This window comes from Cryptomeria japonica, chromosome 8 (genome assembly GCF_030272615.1).
Source record: "Cryptomeria japonica chromosome 8, Sugi_1.0, whole genome shotgun sequence".
Classification (NCBI taxonomy): Eukaryota; Viridiplantae; Streptophyta; class Pinopsida; order Cupressales; family Cupressaceae; genus Cryptomeria; species Cryptomeria japonica.
The window spans coordinates 738934196-738952207 of record NC_081412.1 but is presented as its reverse complement, the minus strand read 5'-3'; the positions used below and the strand labels follow the sequence as shown (position 1 = coordinate 738952207).

Genomic DNA, 18012 nt, shown 5'->3' with positions numbered 1-18012 from the left:
ATACATTTGTACTAAGGAACAAACGGCTGACATTCTCACCAAGCCTCTTGCCAAAGTGAAGTTTGTGCATTTTCGAAACAAGCTTGGAGTTGTGGAGAATAAAGCCCTTGCTGAGAGGGAGTCTTAACATCAGTAATTACTTGATATGTATTATAATGCATTCTTCTCTGTGAGAGAAGTTTGAGGTGCAAGCCCTTGTTATGCATTCTTCAGTGTGAGAGAAGTTTGAGGTATCATCCCTTGTTATGCATTTTTCTCTATGAGAGAAGTTTGAGGTATCAGCGCTTGTTGTGCATTCTTCTCTGTGAGAGAAGTTTGAGGTTTCAGCCCTTGTTCCACCTTCTGCGAGTAGGTATGGTGGATGTAATGTGAGAGACACCATGACTTGGCACTTGTGTTTATTCACCCTCTAGGAGTAGCCATGGTGAATGTCACTACGTGACTCATACATTGAGAAGAACTCCTCCCTAGCTAAGAGGGAGTGTTAATGTTAATAGCGTCGGCCAGATTCTTCCCTAAACCGATTGCGCAAATCCAAATGTCTAATTGGTCTTCTGGCCTTAGACATTTTGTGAATCAATTTATATATGCATCGTTTTATATCCTTGACGATGTTTGTGTTTATAAATATGATTAAGTGTAATTCGTCACCCCTTGGATTATAAGACGTGTTTATTAAGTCATGATCTATGTCAAACTAAAAACGTGTTGGTTAAAATATAACCGATCTCCAATGAAGCGGCGTGATGGTTTAATAAGAAGCCGACCTTTGGAGGAGACGTATTGTTTGGCATCATCCATGCATGGGTATATAGTTCGGTCCCCTCTCACTTCCAAGGCATCGAATCTACATACAAGCGAATCATATTCCTTGATCAGCATATTAATATTCTTCTACAGTTCGTGATCTTCTACAGCAGATCGGTATATCACATACAAGCAGATCACATACATCTAAATTGTGTTCTATCTACAGCAGTTATATCATTCACTCAGCAGTTCGTTGATATTTACTACAGCGGTTTGTGAATCAGTAAGGAAGACAGATTTCCATAGCAGATCGTATATTTTGGTTATTGCCATTCATATAGCTTCACGTGTGAAGCAAATTCATTGTAAAGACATCTTGTACATCAATATATATAAAGGAACTTCTTTGCTGGGTTTTTCACCTTCAAGAGGAAGGTTTTCCCAGGATAATATCTGTGCATTTGTGTTTGTTTTATTGCCTATCTAATCTGATCATTAAAACTTAACAAAAGTTGGGGAAATTTCCTACCTAAGCCTACAAACATATAGATAATCTTCATTACAGAAAAAAGGAGCACAAAAGTTGAAGCCAAGGTTTTATAGTCCTTATAAGATCATAAGGAAGGTGGGAGAAGTAGCTTATGAGCTAGAGCTTCCAAAGAAAAGTATTATTCTCAACATTTTCCAAGTGTCATGCCTCAAAATGGATTTGAGATGAAAAATCGCACCCTCCAAAGACTTCCCACCTTTGGTTGATGAAGGAATACTCATTTTTGATACTAGAAGCTATCATGGATACACGAAAAAAAAATTGAGGAACCAAACCATTAGAAAGTATTTGATGTGATGGAAAGATTTTCCAGCCAAAGATGCTACATAGGAAGGAGCTAACATTTTGATGCATCCAAATTGAATTACTTAAGGGCAAGCAAATTCAAGGAATGCAGACTATCATGTGCCCTTCTTTGATAAGTTACTATGATGTTTCGTACACCCATTTCCCATTTTCCATGGGCTTAGGGAAACGATTTAACCTTTAAAAGAGTTACCCTTCTTATGTCTTCATAAAATGACTACTTAAAAGTGTTCTCATAAAGTGGAAAACTAATGTGAGGTCTTTGTAATAAAGCACTATCACAAAGTGGGTACTTAGAGTGCAACCTTTGTAATTAAAAAATAATCTTTTATTTGATCCTCCAATGTAATGTCCCCACTTTGAAATATAATTTAATAATCATAATTAAACTAAAATACAAAAGAATAAAAATAAAAATTAAATTAAAATATAAAAGAATATAATTAAATATAATTAAAATTTGATTAAAGTTAATGAATGGTCAAAAGGCGTGAAATGATAAGTTGTCACTCCCCCAAAATATGAGGTATAAAAGGGAAAAGAGAACTCATTTGAAGGGGGGATAATTTGGGAATCAGAAGTGCAGATCTGATTTAAATAAGAATTGTGGATCTGATTGTGAAAGGTTGTGTCCCTTTCAAAGGGCAGAAATAATGAAGAGTTGCACTCTTTCAAAGGGTGCTAATGGTGAAAGGGTGTGTCTCTTGCCAAAGGGCATACACCTCTCCCTCACATTGAGAGATATAAAGGAATCAAAAGCATCCAGTGACATCACCATCAATCACATCAGATCAGAACTGTTAATTAAGTTACAGGCAAAAACATCTTTGTTCTTGGTGGTATGCATGGGGATGTGCTTAATATGTGAAGCCTGTTAATATTCTTATGCAGAATTTAGTAGTAAAATTAATATAGACTGCAATATGTATGACAGTCATACTTTATTTCATATATATTCATAATAATAGAAAGACAAATATATTCACAGTGTAAGTACTTAAATCAATTCTAATTCTATTCCCCAAGGGAGACGGGTGCTGTTAGGGAGAGGCAAAGTAAATCCACTCAAGATGAAAGAGCCCCAAGGATGAAAGGATTGATGTTCCTGACGTCTGGGCTGAATTAGGGAGGTGGTGTCATAGTGCCCTAGATAAGCCAATGCCCTCTTCTGGGATTAAGAATGAGATGGGATTAGGAATAAGGACTGGAGTAATGACAATATTAAGTTGAATTATGAACAACTTTAATTATCTATTCTGAATTAATGTAATATACTAGGTAGTAATGTATGTTTCCCTTTGGGAATTGACAGCCTATAAATAGGGGACATTACATCCAATGAGGCATTGGAAGAGGCATATGGGAATTTGAATACGTTTCTTTTCTGGAAGGAAAGTTCGGTGCCCAAGGGTCTGTCTAAGCGAGTCTTTGGGCGAAGTATATATATTTCTTTATTACTTCATTTCTTCAAATAGTTTAGACAAAAAATGGCCTGCATGTTACTATTGCAAGAAAATAGGCAACACAACTTGGAACTGTAGAATTCAAGCCAATGATGTAGGCAAGGAAAAACTCAAAGAAAAACCAAATGAAGGTGATGTAGCCATTGTCAAAGATCCCTCGAATGCTAGCAATAAATAAAGAATTTCTTGATGAATTAGACATATTTTAAAAAGCCTATTTTTTTTAAGACAGGAAGGGTTCTAGTGTAGATAAAGGACAACTTAGATAGTTGGCCAAATAGTATGGGAGTTTTTGGATCTTGGAGGTTATACCCTTATGAGGGTCATGAGACAACTTCATGGACCACTTTAAATGTAGCTCAATGTGGATTGTTGTCCAATAATTCGTGAGATCTCTGATTTGCAAGTTTGGAAAGATAGAATCCATGAACTTGGGAATTTAGACTTGGAACTACATCTTAATGAGGGTTACAAGGCAGCTTGATGAAGTTCTACCTAATCCAAGAATTGTTTTCAAAGAAAAGCACTCGAAGAATATAGGATTCTGAATTTTTAGTCAATATGTTTGTTTTTAGTAAAGTAAGTCTTAAAAAGGGTGTGTTCAAATATAAGACTTACTTTTGTAATTTAGAGTTCATAGTGACTTGCGTGACTTATTTTATTACGATTTTTAGCTTTTAGTATCTAGAACAAGCATCATGTTGATGTTTGTCAATTACAGCACGCAATCTCTACATGAGGAGATGAACTTCATTATAATAGTTATTCCAACATCTAATAAAATAATATTGTATTCTAATTTTCACAATAGGTTGATGTCCTGTGCATAAATTTTGACACATACAGACCAGTAGTAATGAACATAGTATTCACATGCCAAAAAAAAGGGTAAAATTCAATACTGGGTCTGATTAGCAGTGGTTCATTAAATAATGAGACCTTTCTCATCCTCAATGCACCTTGAGACAATGTACACCATCAATTAAGCAGATATATATATTAAATAATAATGCTCAACTACTTTCACCAATATTTTTTATTGCTTCCATACACCAAACTAGCACGTTTTAGTTCAGGCGAGGCATTATTCATTATCAAAATAAAATGAAATTAGAAAATTAGATCAAAAGAATATCCTTTTGAAAAAACAAAAAAAACTGTTCCATCTATACATCCAAGTAGAAATTCTTTCGTTCAGACAACATTAATCTTGTCAGCTATATTGTATGAGAAAAAAAAAAAATTTGAATACAAATCAAAAAGATAAATTAATTACTTATTTATAGTGAGGATAGAATGAACTGTTATCGAACATAATAATGCAACAAACACAGAAAATTCTTATAATCGTCAAGGACATACCAAGCGTCCTCCTGCAATTATCCCACTAATGGCAACTATTGCTTTGACTGCAGCAATACCTAGAGCTTCTGCTATAGCTTGAAACCCAACCTACAAAGTACCAGAGGTTTTAGTCTTATAGCCGATAGATTTAGAAATACATTTCTAAATATTCTTATTTTATTCATGGAGAACATGATATAAAAAATAATAAACTGCATGAAGAGCATCCTAAAAAGCTTAATGAATTAATGAGTATTTTCTCAAAGATGTATAGAGGTTAGTAGTCTTCCACAAAAGCATCCATAATGAGCCTTTATAAATGAAACATCAAATCCATGCACCAAACAGAATCAACAAATAAAATGCAACGAATAATCATTGTAACCATGTTATCTTAGATTCATGCATCTGGCCCAAAGGAAAAAGAATTCCAAAGTAAAGATCATTTGCAGTTTAATTTGTGAATTTGGGTATTAATTTTATTGTGTTGATTGGGGATTTTGTAAAATTGGGTTAAAGTTTCAAATTTGAATAGTATTCGCCTGTTACCAGTTCAACCCCTTGGACCTGCCAGTTCAGGTCCACTACAGCCAAGATCCAGATTCAAATTCGGTTCGCAGGGGATACAAACAGGCTACTTCAATCTCCCCGTGGATTTGTATAGGATGATACCCAACAAATCCATGACGAATTTCTGAGCTTTTTTCTGTTATCGTGATAAATTTTGCCATTTTTTCCTACTATTAGGATAAATTATACTGCTTATTTTCTTGCTATTTGCCTTGCTTCACGGCATTCGTTCATGAAAGAAATGTTGCACTCCATCTGAATTATGCAAGACATGGTTGAATGCCTCCTGGAAATGCTCAACTGAAAGAATTGCCATGAACAAGAGATCCGAAAGGTTGAGCCTGAGATAGCTTGTAATGTTAAAAAGAATAGCAAAAAGTTCAACAAATTTATTAAAATCATGATTAATAATTAAAAAAAAATAGTTATGTTACACGTATGTTAATTTTTTTTTAAATTAATTACATATATTAACATTTATTAATAAGTAGGAGATATTTTCCACAAGTCAAATTATGGTATTGCTCTCAGGATTCAACTAGTAGTTTACGAGTCAAACTCATGGGTCAATAAGTTTGACTTAAAAACTACACAATTGAATCCTGAGAGCAATATCTGGATATCTAATATTTATCATTTATTGATCTTTTTTATTATTATATTGTAACATTATATATTAATTTTAGAATATTACATTATAAATTAGTATTAACTTTCTTTTATAATTTTAATATTATATATTATTAATTCTGTGTAGCATTTATAAATATCCTTTTACATTAAAAATATGTATATTACATCCAACATTTTTTATTTTAAGCTATAAATAAATTAATTTATACACACACACACACACACACACATATATATATTTCATTTTTATTTTATTTTACGATATAAAACTGAGAGAGCAATCATTAACAAGGAAAACACAAAATTTCTCATGGAAAACCCTTACAAATAAAAAATCACACTATATAAAATCTTTCATTAACATAACTGGGCACCAACCCAGGTTACATAAGTGAGCACCAACTCTGATCACCAGAGGCACCAACCTCAGATTGAGCACCAACTCAAAACACTAAAACTAAGATCACACCTTCACACCAATCTTTTCTTGTTGTATACAGCAGCTCCACTCAACTACCACTCACAGCTTCTTCGATCACATCACACTAAAGAAAACATACGCTAAGAATAACATGTAGGGCACAATCACATACGCTGCACCAAGGAAATATACACCCCTAAAGTATGCGCTCAACCACAAAGAATTACAAATCATTGAGTTCATAAGCTCTCTTTTCTCAGACATAACAGTCAGCCCTTACTGTGTTCAATATGCCTTGGCAAAAAGTCTGTATTTGAACCTCTATACATACATTATATCACAGTTGCTTAGTATTCTGTATGCTCTAATGCCATCCCCAAAATAAAACTTCTTTTTAGAATTCCCTCTCTTTTTTTGAATGCAGTCGTTATGTCCAAATAAAATCTCTACTCCCAATAAAAATAATCACAACTGTGATGAAGTATAAGTCTATTTTTTGAGTGAATTTTTTTTGTGACTGTAACGGCTCAACCTGATAAGAAATTCACGTAACTATCTTTAGCAAAACTCACGATGATTCAATTAATATCATTCAGGTACGTTCACCCAAAAACATCATTCAGAATGCAGCTTCAAATCAAAATATGCCACTTACAACAACGCCCAGTCACAATAAAGATCATTCCAGCCTCAGGCTAAAAGTAAACCCACGATAAAAATAGTCTAGTTCTGAAGTCTGCAGAAACGTTAAAAATCTATTAGCTAGAAGGCCAAGATTCTCTGCCAAAATGTCTTCCACATTGGTTTTGAAAATGCCTAATATAGCTGCTCCAATAAAGATATAGACTATCATTAAAAAAACGACTCCATGATGAAAGGTTTGACTGAAAAATATTTTCAAAGGACAAACGTATGCTCACTTAAATACCTGACGCAGTCCTGAAAAGGTGAGAGAATGTTGGTGAAAAAGTATTTTAACACCAACGTCTTACAACTGGCAACTATCACAGCTTAAAGATAGGAGAAATCGTTTGGCATTTTATTGAATGAATGAATGATTTTAATGACGTCCACGAGACCGATCAGTCTATGGGACCAAGAAAATCACAGCACTAGACCCTTTGAATTCCTTTCCATGTCAGATCTCCTGCTATGAATCTTGACCAGATAGCTAGCAGTTTGGTTGATATTGTCCTCATCAAATAAATGATACATGTTGTCGTCTTTCAAGATAAACTCATATTGAGCACGTATATCATCGTAAGCAGTGCACTCAATGAGAAAGTGGCGTTCAGTCTCTATAGCACCCGCCTTGCAGAACAAGCAAGTTCTCTCCTCCCAGACCTCTTTGGGTCTTTGCCACCTACCCGTTTCACATCTGAGATGATGTGAACCAATCCTTAGTTGAGCAAGTAACAGCTTTGCCTTCCCTTTAATAGCTGTCCCTATGTATGCTTTCTCATCATGTTCTCCAGTTGGCAATTTGAAACTTTTCAATGACGAATTGAACCTCTAGTTATTAGACCACAATACCACCATCCAGAATATAGCAAATGCATTAGGAAGCTAGCCCATAATATTAAACTTCAAAGAATATCAACCCCTCTAAAAAATACATTAACAAAACACATATTAAAAATTCCTTTGACAAATGAAGGATGACATGCAAATATCTAACACATGGCACAATAAGAAGACAAGCAGCTAGCTGAAGGAGACAAACACACAACACAAGTAGACAACCAAGCAGCTGAAGCAGGTCAAGCAGCTCAAACACGTGAAGCAGCTCAACCAAAATTGAGAAAAACTAATGAATAAACAGTAGCTAGAAAAGCACTTCAAACTCAGTCCAATAATACTCTGAGCAATCCTCTAGCTTGAAAAACATAGGCTTGACAAAAACCACTTGACATCAATAACAAAATGTCTAACACCCCTGAAACAATTTTATCAAACACGCGAACCAAACCATCAAACCCGAACCCGAACCCGAACCAATAACATAAGTATTCACAAAGGTATTAAACAATGTTTTCCATTAATATTTAGCCCAAGACATTACAATGGTATCAAAGCTGGTTTTCTCGCCAACTTGTGAGTCATGTGCTCATTCTTCAAGTTTCTTTATAATGGAACGAACTCTTTAGATGCCAAAAGTAACAAGAACAAAAGTTCAATAAGAGAAGGAGAAAATGCTTACCCTCTTCAGCAGGTGAATATGAAAACACAAAAGGACATAGAGGGTACAAACTTGAAGCTCCTCGAATCCTAGACGAGTATTAGAGGATATTTGATCACATAAAAATTGTATTCTCCTTCACCGGTTCCTTGAACTTGCTCAAAGATAGTGTTGCTGTATGTTTTATCATATATCGAACATTAAAATAAAGTGCCCAAAGATAATTTATCCTCTTGAACAAAATCACCGCATGTGCTAAGATTGCTAGAAGATCATATGGCGATTCCAAGGTTTCTTTCGTCAGGTCTTGATGTGTGGATAAGCTCAATGGGCGTTGTGATATGCTAGTAATACACAAAGGGTCTTACGCTTGGCTTGTTCAATTCGCAATGAAGGTTTAGACAATGAAGCTCTATCATTTGGGACTTGGATCATGGAAAAACTGAAAAGGAGACGGTTTAGAAATTCTAATCTATTCCTAGGAATTCAAGAGACGGTATTGATTTGGTGAACTCAATAAACCACACTTTGCTTCACCTCGCTTAGGACAACTACACAAAGCGGATGCAATCTTCAAGGGATGTGCTTATGATTGGAAGTAATGCATACACAAAGGAAAGCTTAGACTAACTTTACACGATGAACAAAAATCATCTGTCCATCAAAAGTATGAGCGGAGATTCACCACAAATCAATACTTATCAAATCTTGCATTCAATCTAACAACATGAAATAAAATCTAACTATTGTGTTGAGTAAATTGAAAACCTTGCAAATCATTCAGATAAAAGAGATTACAAGGCCTTAAAAGAAAGCACACAAGTAATGTGTTATCTGAAAATGACCTTCTTCCAACAATATTTCAAAAACCTCACACTCTCCAAATGAGAAGAGGCAACCTTATATAGGAGTCCAGAAATTTTGAATGGCAAAGATCGAACAATGATCAAGGGCTCAAATTAAAAGTTCAAAGCCCTAATTAGGGTTTGTTATAACTAACTATCCCTCGACCAATGAGAAAATTACACTTGGGGACACTTGTCCTTCTTGCTAAATATGAACCAACAATAAAAATAGAAGGTTGCTACATTGTGAAGTGTGCCCTCTAGAAGCTTCTATGGATAAGTCAGGTTCATTGAACCTGGACATGCTGACTTGGAATAATCTGACTGGTTCGAAGATGACAAGGCGCCACCTCGGCGTGTTGAATTCTCTAATTTCTATCAAGAAATTGTCTAAGTATGAAAATTTGTTTCTTCTTGTCACCATCTGATTCTGATTGGGAGCTTGTCTTTAATTTTTTTAGGAGATGATATCCTTCAAGAAGTTATCCTAATTGCTTCCATAGGTCTAGTATTGTAGATGAAATCCTCCAAGAAGTCTAAAATTCTTTTCATCAAGTTTGAGGACTTTTCTTTCTTGATGCCTTGAGATTCTTTCAAGTGCCTTGAATTTGGAGAAGAATTCCTCTATGCCTTAGCCATAATGGAGGAATTTGGAATTTTTCCTATGAAATAGTTTTTCCCATACTTAGCCAAGTTTTGGCCATCTCTATGCTTGGACGAATCTTGCTTGTGGAATTGTCTTCAATTCTGGATTTGGCTTGAAACTCCATTTGTATTTTCTGTGATGATCCTGCCTTAGGTCTCATCCAAAACCTGCAAAACCAAAAGAAATTAAGTTAGAATCCTCATTTTGAGCATGAATTTCGAAGGTTAGCAGCCAAGTGTATCACAATTTTACTCTTTCTCCAACACTTAGCACTTTAAAGGGGATTTTTCAGCACTTGGATATTTTGAAAATCTCAAGGAAAACCTTTGAATATAACCAAGCTCAAGAAGTTCTATCTGATTTCAATCCAAAATCAGAATTTGGGAATAAACTGAGTCCAAGAAAATTTGATTGAGTTCATTCTAACTGACTTATAGGGCAGAAAAATGAGAAAGAAGAGAAGGAATATCTGTTGTATTTGTTATTTCTCCTTGAAAACTTTCGAAAAAAATCAGGTTAGAAACCCAATATTCTGCTCACAAGACCCATTTTCACTTTCAAAAGAATGAGAAAGAAGGGGAAAGATGCTACTTAGGATGGAAAATCAGAGGTCTGTCTCAGAAAATCTGTGAATTTGCTCTTCAAACAGTCAAGAATCTTCTCCAATCTGTGTGTAAACTTGTTGAAAACCTCAGACCTCCACAAAATCTCTCTCAAAAACCCTTTCAACCTGCACAAAACCTCTTAAAACTCTCTCCTCTTGCTATCCAAAACTCGAACTTCATGTGAGAAAATGAAAGAATGAAGTGTATTTGTATTGAAGTTCGAATTCTTCATTTAGAAACTCAGAAATCTTCCAAAAATTGTTTCTATTCAGTCTTTTAGTCTTCTGAGTTTGCAAAGGAAGTTTCTAAATTCAATTTGAGTTGAGTTGTCATCTCCTTGCCAAGTTCGAATTGTGAATCTCATTCTGAATGGAAGTTTCTATTTTGGTTTTCAGTTTATGGTTCGAACTTAATCTTCTTTCTTTCCATGTCAAAAACTTTCTAAATCTGCACCCAGTTCGAATATCTTGCTGACATCCCATGAGAATATTTTTTTTCTTTCTATTTAGCATGTTTCTTAACCATGAAGGTGGACTTTACTTGTTTTGTTTCCCTTTTGCAAATGTTGCTGGGCGGACTTGTCTTAAGTTAGGCACCATATGCCATGCTCTTAGGCAAACTTCATTGAAGTCATGCACCACTCCTTGTAAATTGGGCGGACTTTGCTTGAGTTGGGAACCTTATGTCAATGGACTTCATTGATTTGATGCCCCATTACTTGTGATGCTGGGCGGACTTGATTTGACTTATGCACCACCCTAATTGTGATGTCCTCCATTCTAGGGTGGACTTTGCTCTAGTTGTTACACTTCAGTTCGTATGTTGAGGGCGGACTTACCTTGCTTCACGACTCATCACCTCCAAGGCGGACTTTGTTTGACTTGTGCACTTTGCAACCATTCCCTAGGGTGGACTTGACAGATTTCATGCACCACATTACCTTGCAGATTGGATGGGCTTCACCGATTTGATGCACCATTCAATGTGTTCTAGGCGGACTTGGTGAGGAATGTGCACCTTGATTATTCTCTTGGGCGGGGCAGACTTCACCAAGGTTGTACACCATTCGCTTAATCAAGGGCGGGCTTTATGAAACTCAGGCACCATGGGATCAAAACTCAAAATCTTCATAACTTGTGCAATTTTTCTCAGATTTGCTTGAAATTTGAACAACAAACCGGCAATCAAAGGATGACCCGGTAATATAAGAAGTGCAATTGCATACCAATACACCGGTATGACAGAAGGAAGACAGGTGATCACCATAAATCTCGGAGCAGTGATCAGTTATTCAATTGTGGTGGCAAAGGATGAGTTGGTAAGCTTGTGTCTACGCCAAAACATTTGTTGGTAAGCTTAACTTTCAGTTATCATGCAATCAAGCATGATTACATGCAGATTTTTTGGTTCGCATTTATTTGGCTGAACATGACTCAAAAGTTTCTCTCATTGGGAGATGCGGTGGCAGAATTGGTTGAACACTTGGCGGAATTGTTGTAAGGTGCGCAGAGAAAGAGTGGGAGATTTTGAAATTGAAATCTTCCAAAATCCTTGATTGATTTGATCGAGGATATACCTGAAGGTGTCAATAGAAAATGTATAAAGAGTTCTTGTGCTCTTTCAAAAAGTTTTTGGATCATGAAATTTGTAACAAGGAAATCTTGTTGAAGGCGATCCAAGGTGAAGAGCAGAGTGAGAGGAAGTGCTAAGAGGTGTTAGCACAGTTGAGTGTGTGTGTGAGGTAGATCGACTAAGTGCAGAGTCAACAGACAGAGAACCGGCTGAGTGCAGAGCCGAAGGAAAGAGAACCGGCTGAGTTCAAAAACGAAGGACAGAGAACCGGCTGAGTTCAAAGCCAACGGACAGAGAACCGGCCGAGAGCAGAGCCGAAGGACAGAGGACCGGCAGAGTGCAATGTCGAGGGATAGGTAACCGACTGAGTGAATAGCCAAAGGTGTAAGAAGGAAACCGATGATGTGCAGAGAAGACACAACCAGTGTGTATTGAGTGGGATGCATATTGAAATCTGATCAAGCTATCAGTAGCTAATTCAGCAGCTCATCCATCTGTTGCTTTCTAACAACTGCAACATAAATCCCTTAGCTGGGTGGACTTTAACAAGTCCCTATTGTAGAATCCCTTCACCGGGTAACATCTTAACTGATGTTCCTCTAACCAGGCTACCTTTAACAGGGTAAAGGCACTAACCGGCCTTGATCAAAATCCCTTAACCGGGTGGCACCTAACAGTGTCTTTGTAATCTCCTAACAGGGATGGCTCTTAACCGGGTGTACTCCAGAAGAGTGCAAATTTTGTGAGTTCCTACTCACACCATGGTTTTCTCCCTATTGGGTTTCCACGAGATAACTCCTTGGTGTCACTATCAACTTTTCATGCTTGCATATTTTACTTCAGTGATTAAGTATATTGTTGGATCTTAGATGAATGAAGATTTAAGATAAAAGTTAAATTGTGAAAATTTGATTAAGTGTTGATTCACCCCTCCCCTCTCATCACCAGTTGGGACTAACATTAAGTTTCCTAAAAACATTGTCCAAAAGGAGAGTCATCACAAAATGCACAATTCAATGGAGGGGCTTACCTAAAAAGGCTGCTAAGGGAATTATGAGGTGACCTGGAGCTTTCTAAATTTGAATTTCTTGAGGAAAAGCAATTTTGGGAATAGTGGACTTGCAATGTCCCCTTTTTAATCAATTTGTGTTTGTGGAACAAACTGCCAATAATATCTCCAACAAGCTAATCCTCAGCCTAAATATGATTTGTTGGCATTTCCCAAATGCCTGCCAATGTGTCAGAAGCAACAAAGATCTCAAAAAAATTCTAACTATGGAGTGCTTTTTGTCAAATCTGTTGGAAATCTATTATTAGTAGTCATCTTGTGATGTGTCTGCTATGAGTTGTTTCAAAAACTTGCTAAGTCTAGAGTTGGGTAGTTTTGAAAGACAGAAATCCAATCCTTTAAATGTGTATTGTTTCGAATGTTTTAAAACAGTGAAACCTAATACAGATGCAAAAGCATGTGGATTTCAAAGAATCGATGTTGTTCAATTAATCAAGGAGACAAAGCTCCTTTAAATAGAGTTACAAAGACGATGTTTCTAAAAGAAACAATTGTTAACTAAAGGCGAAATTAGAAACAACTTAAATGACCATTAATAACACAAAGAGAAAGATATTATTCTAATACCCTCCCTTAATGGTCATTGGTCTAACTACCAAGAGAAATAACATAGAAGGTTCCCCCCTTCTTCTCAGAACACGCTGCAACAAAATTCAAGAGTCTGCCACTAACTTTGCCACTTGAGATGAGTCTGCCACCGACCCTCCCAGAAACTGGAGAACTTCTGGAGATAGCCAAAACAACACCAACCGTCCAACCTGATGTTGGAGAAGTGTTCCTCCCTGTAACTAGAGACACACCAAGAACAACTGTCTTGATTTTGAGGAAAAAATCGACAAACCCTCCAAACTATTGCATATGAGCAAGATACCCTAAAATAGACTGCAAACAAGAGACTAGTGTGGATATTTGCACAACTACTCCAAGTGCAACTAAAAAGCAGACTGCAGCAAAGTACAATTTTTGAGGAAAAAATCATAAACCCTTCCATGATTTTTTTCATAGACAAAAAATATTTGAAAACTCACAGATAATTTTTGAGGACAAAATTATTAAAACCCACAGCTTTTTTCAAGGGAAAAAAATATTAAAACCCATCAGAATTTGTTTTCAGGTAAAAAATATTAAAAACCGAAACAAACATCGATGCCCATAAGCCATCTTCACTCTTTTCAAGGCAAGAAAATCAAGATACTGAGAAGATGTTGAATGCACAAAACCCGAGGTTTGAAGTTCAATGCATCAAGACAAGTATAGGCACAAATTCCAAGGCAAATTTGATGGCACAGAAAACGAGGCACCCAAAAAATCTGAGACCAACCCAAAAAATCTCTCGAAAAACCCACCAAGAATCTAAAATCAGAATGCAGATCCGACGGCTCAAAAATTGAAGCACGAAAATCAATGCACCCCAAAAAATATGATGACGACCCAATTGAGGTCTTGAAAAACCCACCAAGAATCTGCAACCAGAATAAAATTTTGACTTGAACTAAAGGGTCAAAACCCTAGTCGAAAATTGCAGAAACCCTAGGCGGCCATGAATGAACTAGATTGAGCAAAAACAAATGGTGAATAGACACGGATCAAGGGCAAAAAAATCCACAAACTGAATGCAAACCACTTCTAAAAACTTTTGAATTTTTTTCTAAAAAATTCCTTTCGAAAACTTTTAGAATTACAAAAAAATTTCAAAAATATTTAATTGCTTTGATACTATAATACAAATGCAAAAGCATATGGATTTCAAAGAATCGATGTTGTTCAATTAATCAAGGAGGCAAAGCTCCTTTAAATAGAGATACAACGACAATGTTTCTAAAAGAAACAATCGTTAACTAAAGGCGAAATTAGAAACAACTTAAATGACCATTAATAACACAAAGAGAAAGATATTATTCAAATAAAACCAAATCAATATTATTTGTGTGTTGCTCAAGAAATTAATATGGTATAAAAGCTCTTCTAACTCATATTTATTTTTTGAAAACTTTAGCCTTCATTGTTGCTAGTATGCAAGCATTTCCAGCAGTTGATTGGTGCCATTGATTTTGTCATAGCCATGAGGTCAACCATCCTGATCTCAAGACAAATAAAAGAAAATCATAAGTGGACGAGAATGATGATTTAAAGTACCCAACTTCAATCTGGGAGCTCTATCTGATCAATTCTATTAGAACAATCTTCTTCACACATCCTCTGCAAGGGTTTTTAGTGGCTATTCTTCCTATAGAAGGGCGATTAGAATGATTAATAGGATAAGGCGTGATTGACAGTGTGGTGGAGGAGAGATTTAAATGTCATATTGACAATCTTTCCTATTAAATTCTTAACGTTGCTGTACATTTTCATTCTGAAGCATTGGAATTTTAGAGGGCATCATTATTATTATCCATTCTCTTCTGATATGAACACTATAGCAAGTGATTCTTCGTAACATTTTAGCACATAAACCTTGGTTGTTTTCATGAGAGCAAAGGATGAGGATACCAGGGCAGAGGCTTGACTGGGCTAAGCACCGACTACAATTCTTATTGCGGGCATACTTGTAGCTATGGGTTTACAACCAATGGTATGCTCTTTGTGATTTGAGAGGTATGTTTTCTTTTCTATTAAAAAAGATTGATTTCAAAAAATTGTATTGCCTTAAATTATAAAGCTGTATTGAGACATCTGTTCATGTTGATGTTAGTCCACAACAAAAAGCCATAGCCCAAAAATTATTTATTTTGTTATAAGATTAATATTAGTTTCAGGATATATATGTATTAAAAAAAAGAGGGGTGGTATTGTTGTTTTTATAGAATGTATTGTCCATTTGCTAAAATTGTTATAATCAAGGTGCATTATCAGTGGAGTCTAAAACCTTCAATTTTCTTTTGATTGAGGGGTATTCATGGATAAATTATGTTTCCAAAGAAATTTGAAGGTGGAGATTTTCATACATGGTAGATACAGATGCAGTTACACTTGATAGAAAAATTATATTTGGGATGTTGTCAAACCGAACTCAGTCATACCAACAAATGCAAATGAACTTCCTAAGTGGAATATCAAAAATCAAAAAGCATTGGGAACTACTGGCCTCAGCTTGTCAAAAGTGTACTTCCACAATGTGGATTTCACAAAGTCTGCAAAAGAGATTTGGGAGTCATTAGACAAGCTCTTTAGATCTAAAGCCGAAAGTGCCAAGACAACATTTAAGTAGAGACTGTATAGATTGAAGATGCATAAAGGTTCAAAAATAGCAGATCATATAACTAAGTTTCACTCTCTCCTAAATCAGCTACCTGGCATTAATGAGATACTAAAGGGTGATGATGCCAAAGCAATACTTTTGAATAGTTTGCCTAAGAATATGTCTGATATGGTGTTTACATCAAGCAAGGTAAATATTAGTGTCAAAGGAATAATCTCTGACAGACATGCAGCCAATACTGAGAGGGGAGGGTGAATCACTATTGGAGATTTTGAAAACCTTTAACAAATCATGAAGCCATTAAAATATAGATAAAGAAATATAAGTAAGCATATGAACAAGAACACATAAATTTTCTCGTGGAAAACCCTTTCGGGTAAAGAACCACGGCACAAATGAGCTCTTATTAAATTCAGATAAAAGGGCACCAACCCAAACTTACAAAAGTGAACTCCAACTCACAAAGGGCACCAACCCAGATCAAAACTGTGAGCACCAACTCACAGACAACCAGCAGAAAGAGGCACCAACCTCACTGAAATAAAGAGCTCCAACTCCCCAAACTAGAATCAGAATTTTTAGAAAGACCAGATCTTCAGACTTAACTAGCACATATATTGCTGTCAGCTCAGTAACCCCCAGATTTATCTCAAACTTCAAGATTAAATTATTTTTCAGAATCTGGACTACTTGAACCTTTCACAGAAATAGCATCAGTATATTTTTCAGAAAACGTAGTCCGCAAAAATCATCACTCCACACTAAAAATCGTATCAGGAAGATACATCCAACTCAGTACTAACATCAACCTCAGAATATAGCTCTGCTAACTCAATCCAGCATCGACTTCAATAAAAGATTTTAAGAAACTTCAATTACAACTTCCTAACTTTCAACCTTTCAAAAATACATTTCTTCAGAATGATCTCTCAGCTCCACTATATTCGCATCTGACTTCTTTCAATCAACTGTCCTGTTACCAGCATATCCCCTGTATATTATTTCAATCTTCAATATCCTCCAAATGCAGCTCTGAACCTCTCTTTCATACTCATCGAACAGTGAGCGAATTCATACTTCAGTCCATGTCCCCTTTTTGAAAAAAAAAACTCTCAAAAATGTTGCGACTCAGAACAATAACCCAATCCTTCCAACTTCAACAACCCAGCTACACACTACATAATCTCCTTATGTGATATCAAGAATTTTCAATTAATCTCCAACATGACTTTCCTATAGACAATTACGGCAGCCAACATTCCCATAAAAACGTCTTAACCATTCCATGAAGGCACTCCACAAATATAATAAAGATCGACTCCTTAGAATATGGCATGCAAAAGAAAAAAAATCGCACAACAGCAAAGGCAATCCACACACTTTAAACACGTCTGCTGGAAATTTTAAATTAACCAAAAAAAACATTTCCAGTCATCATATTTCTGAAATCGTCCGACAAAACTAACACCCAACCAAAAACAAAACTTCTAGGAGTCAGTAAATATCTTTACACAGCTTCTTCCCAAAAAAACTCGGCCACAAAAATATCCATCCAAAATAAGATTCCAAACGGAAGCTTTTAAAATATCCGCTCTGCACAAAAGTAATGATTTGGCTCCATAACATCTTTTCAAAATGTTGTTTGTAATTAGGGCTGGCGGATTCCAACATTGGAATCCGCCTCCATCATATAGGGCCAGGCCCAATACTCCTCGGCTCCCACCTAAAAAGGCTCCCACGCTACACTTAAACATATCACGCCTCCTTGATAGGGCCGACCCTATTCAATTCAATTAAAAGGAATTAATATAATTAATATAATTAATAATGTTAATACATGAAGGCCGACATGTTAAAAGG

The 18012-nt window shown here is 35.9% G+C and overlaps 1 protein-coding gene across 4 annotated transcripts in view; it reads right to left on the bottom strand.

The window, feature by feature from the left end:
- Positions 1-18012, bottom strand: part of LOC131061451 (K(+) efflux antiporter 2, chloroplastic) — a 211011-nt gene that overhangs the window by 122542 nt on the left and 70457 nt on the right. For all 4 annotated transcript variants that reach the window (XM_057995147.2, XM_057995145.2, XM_057995148.2 and 1 more), the window contains one exon: positions 4432-4521. In XM_057995147.2, coding sequence (XP_057851130.2) covers positions 4432-4521 — 90 coding nt within the window. The remainder of the gene's footprint in view (positions 1-4431; positions 4522-18012) is intronic.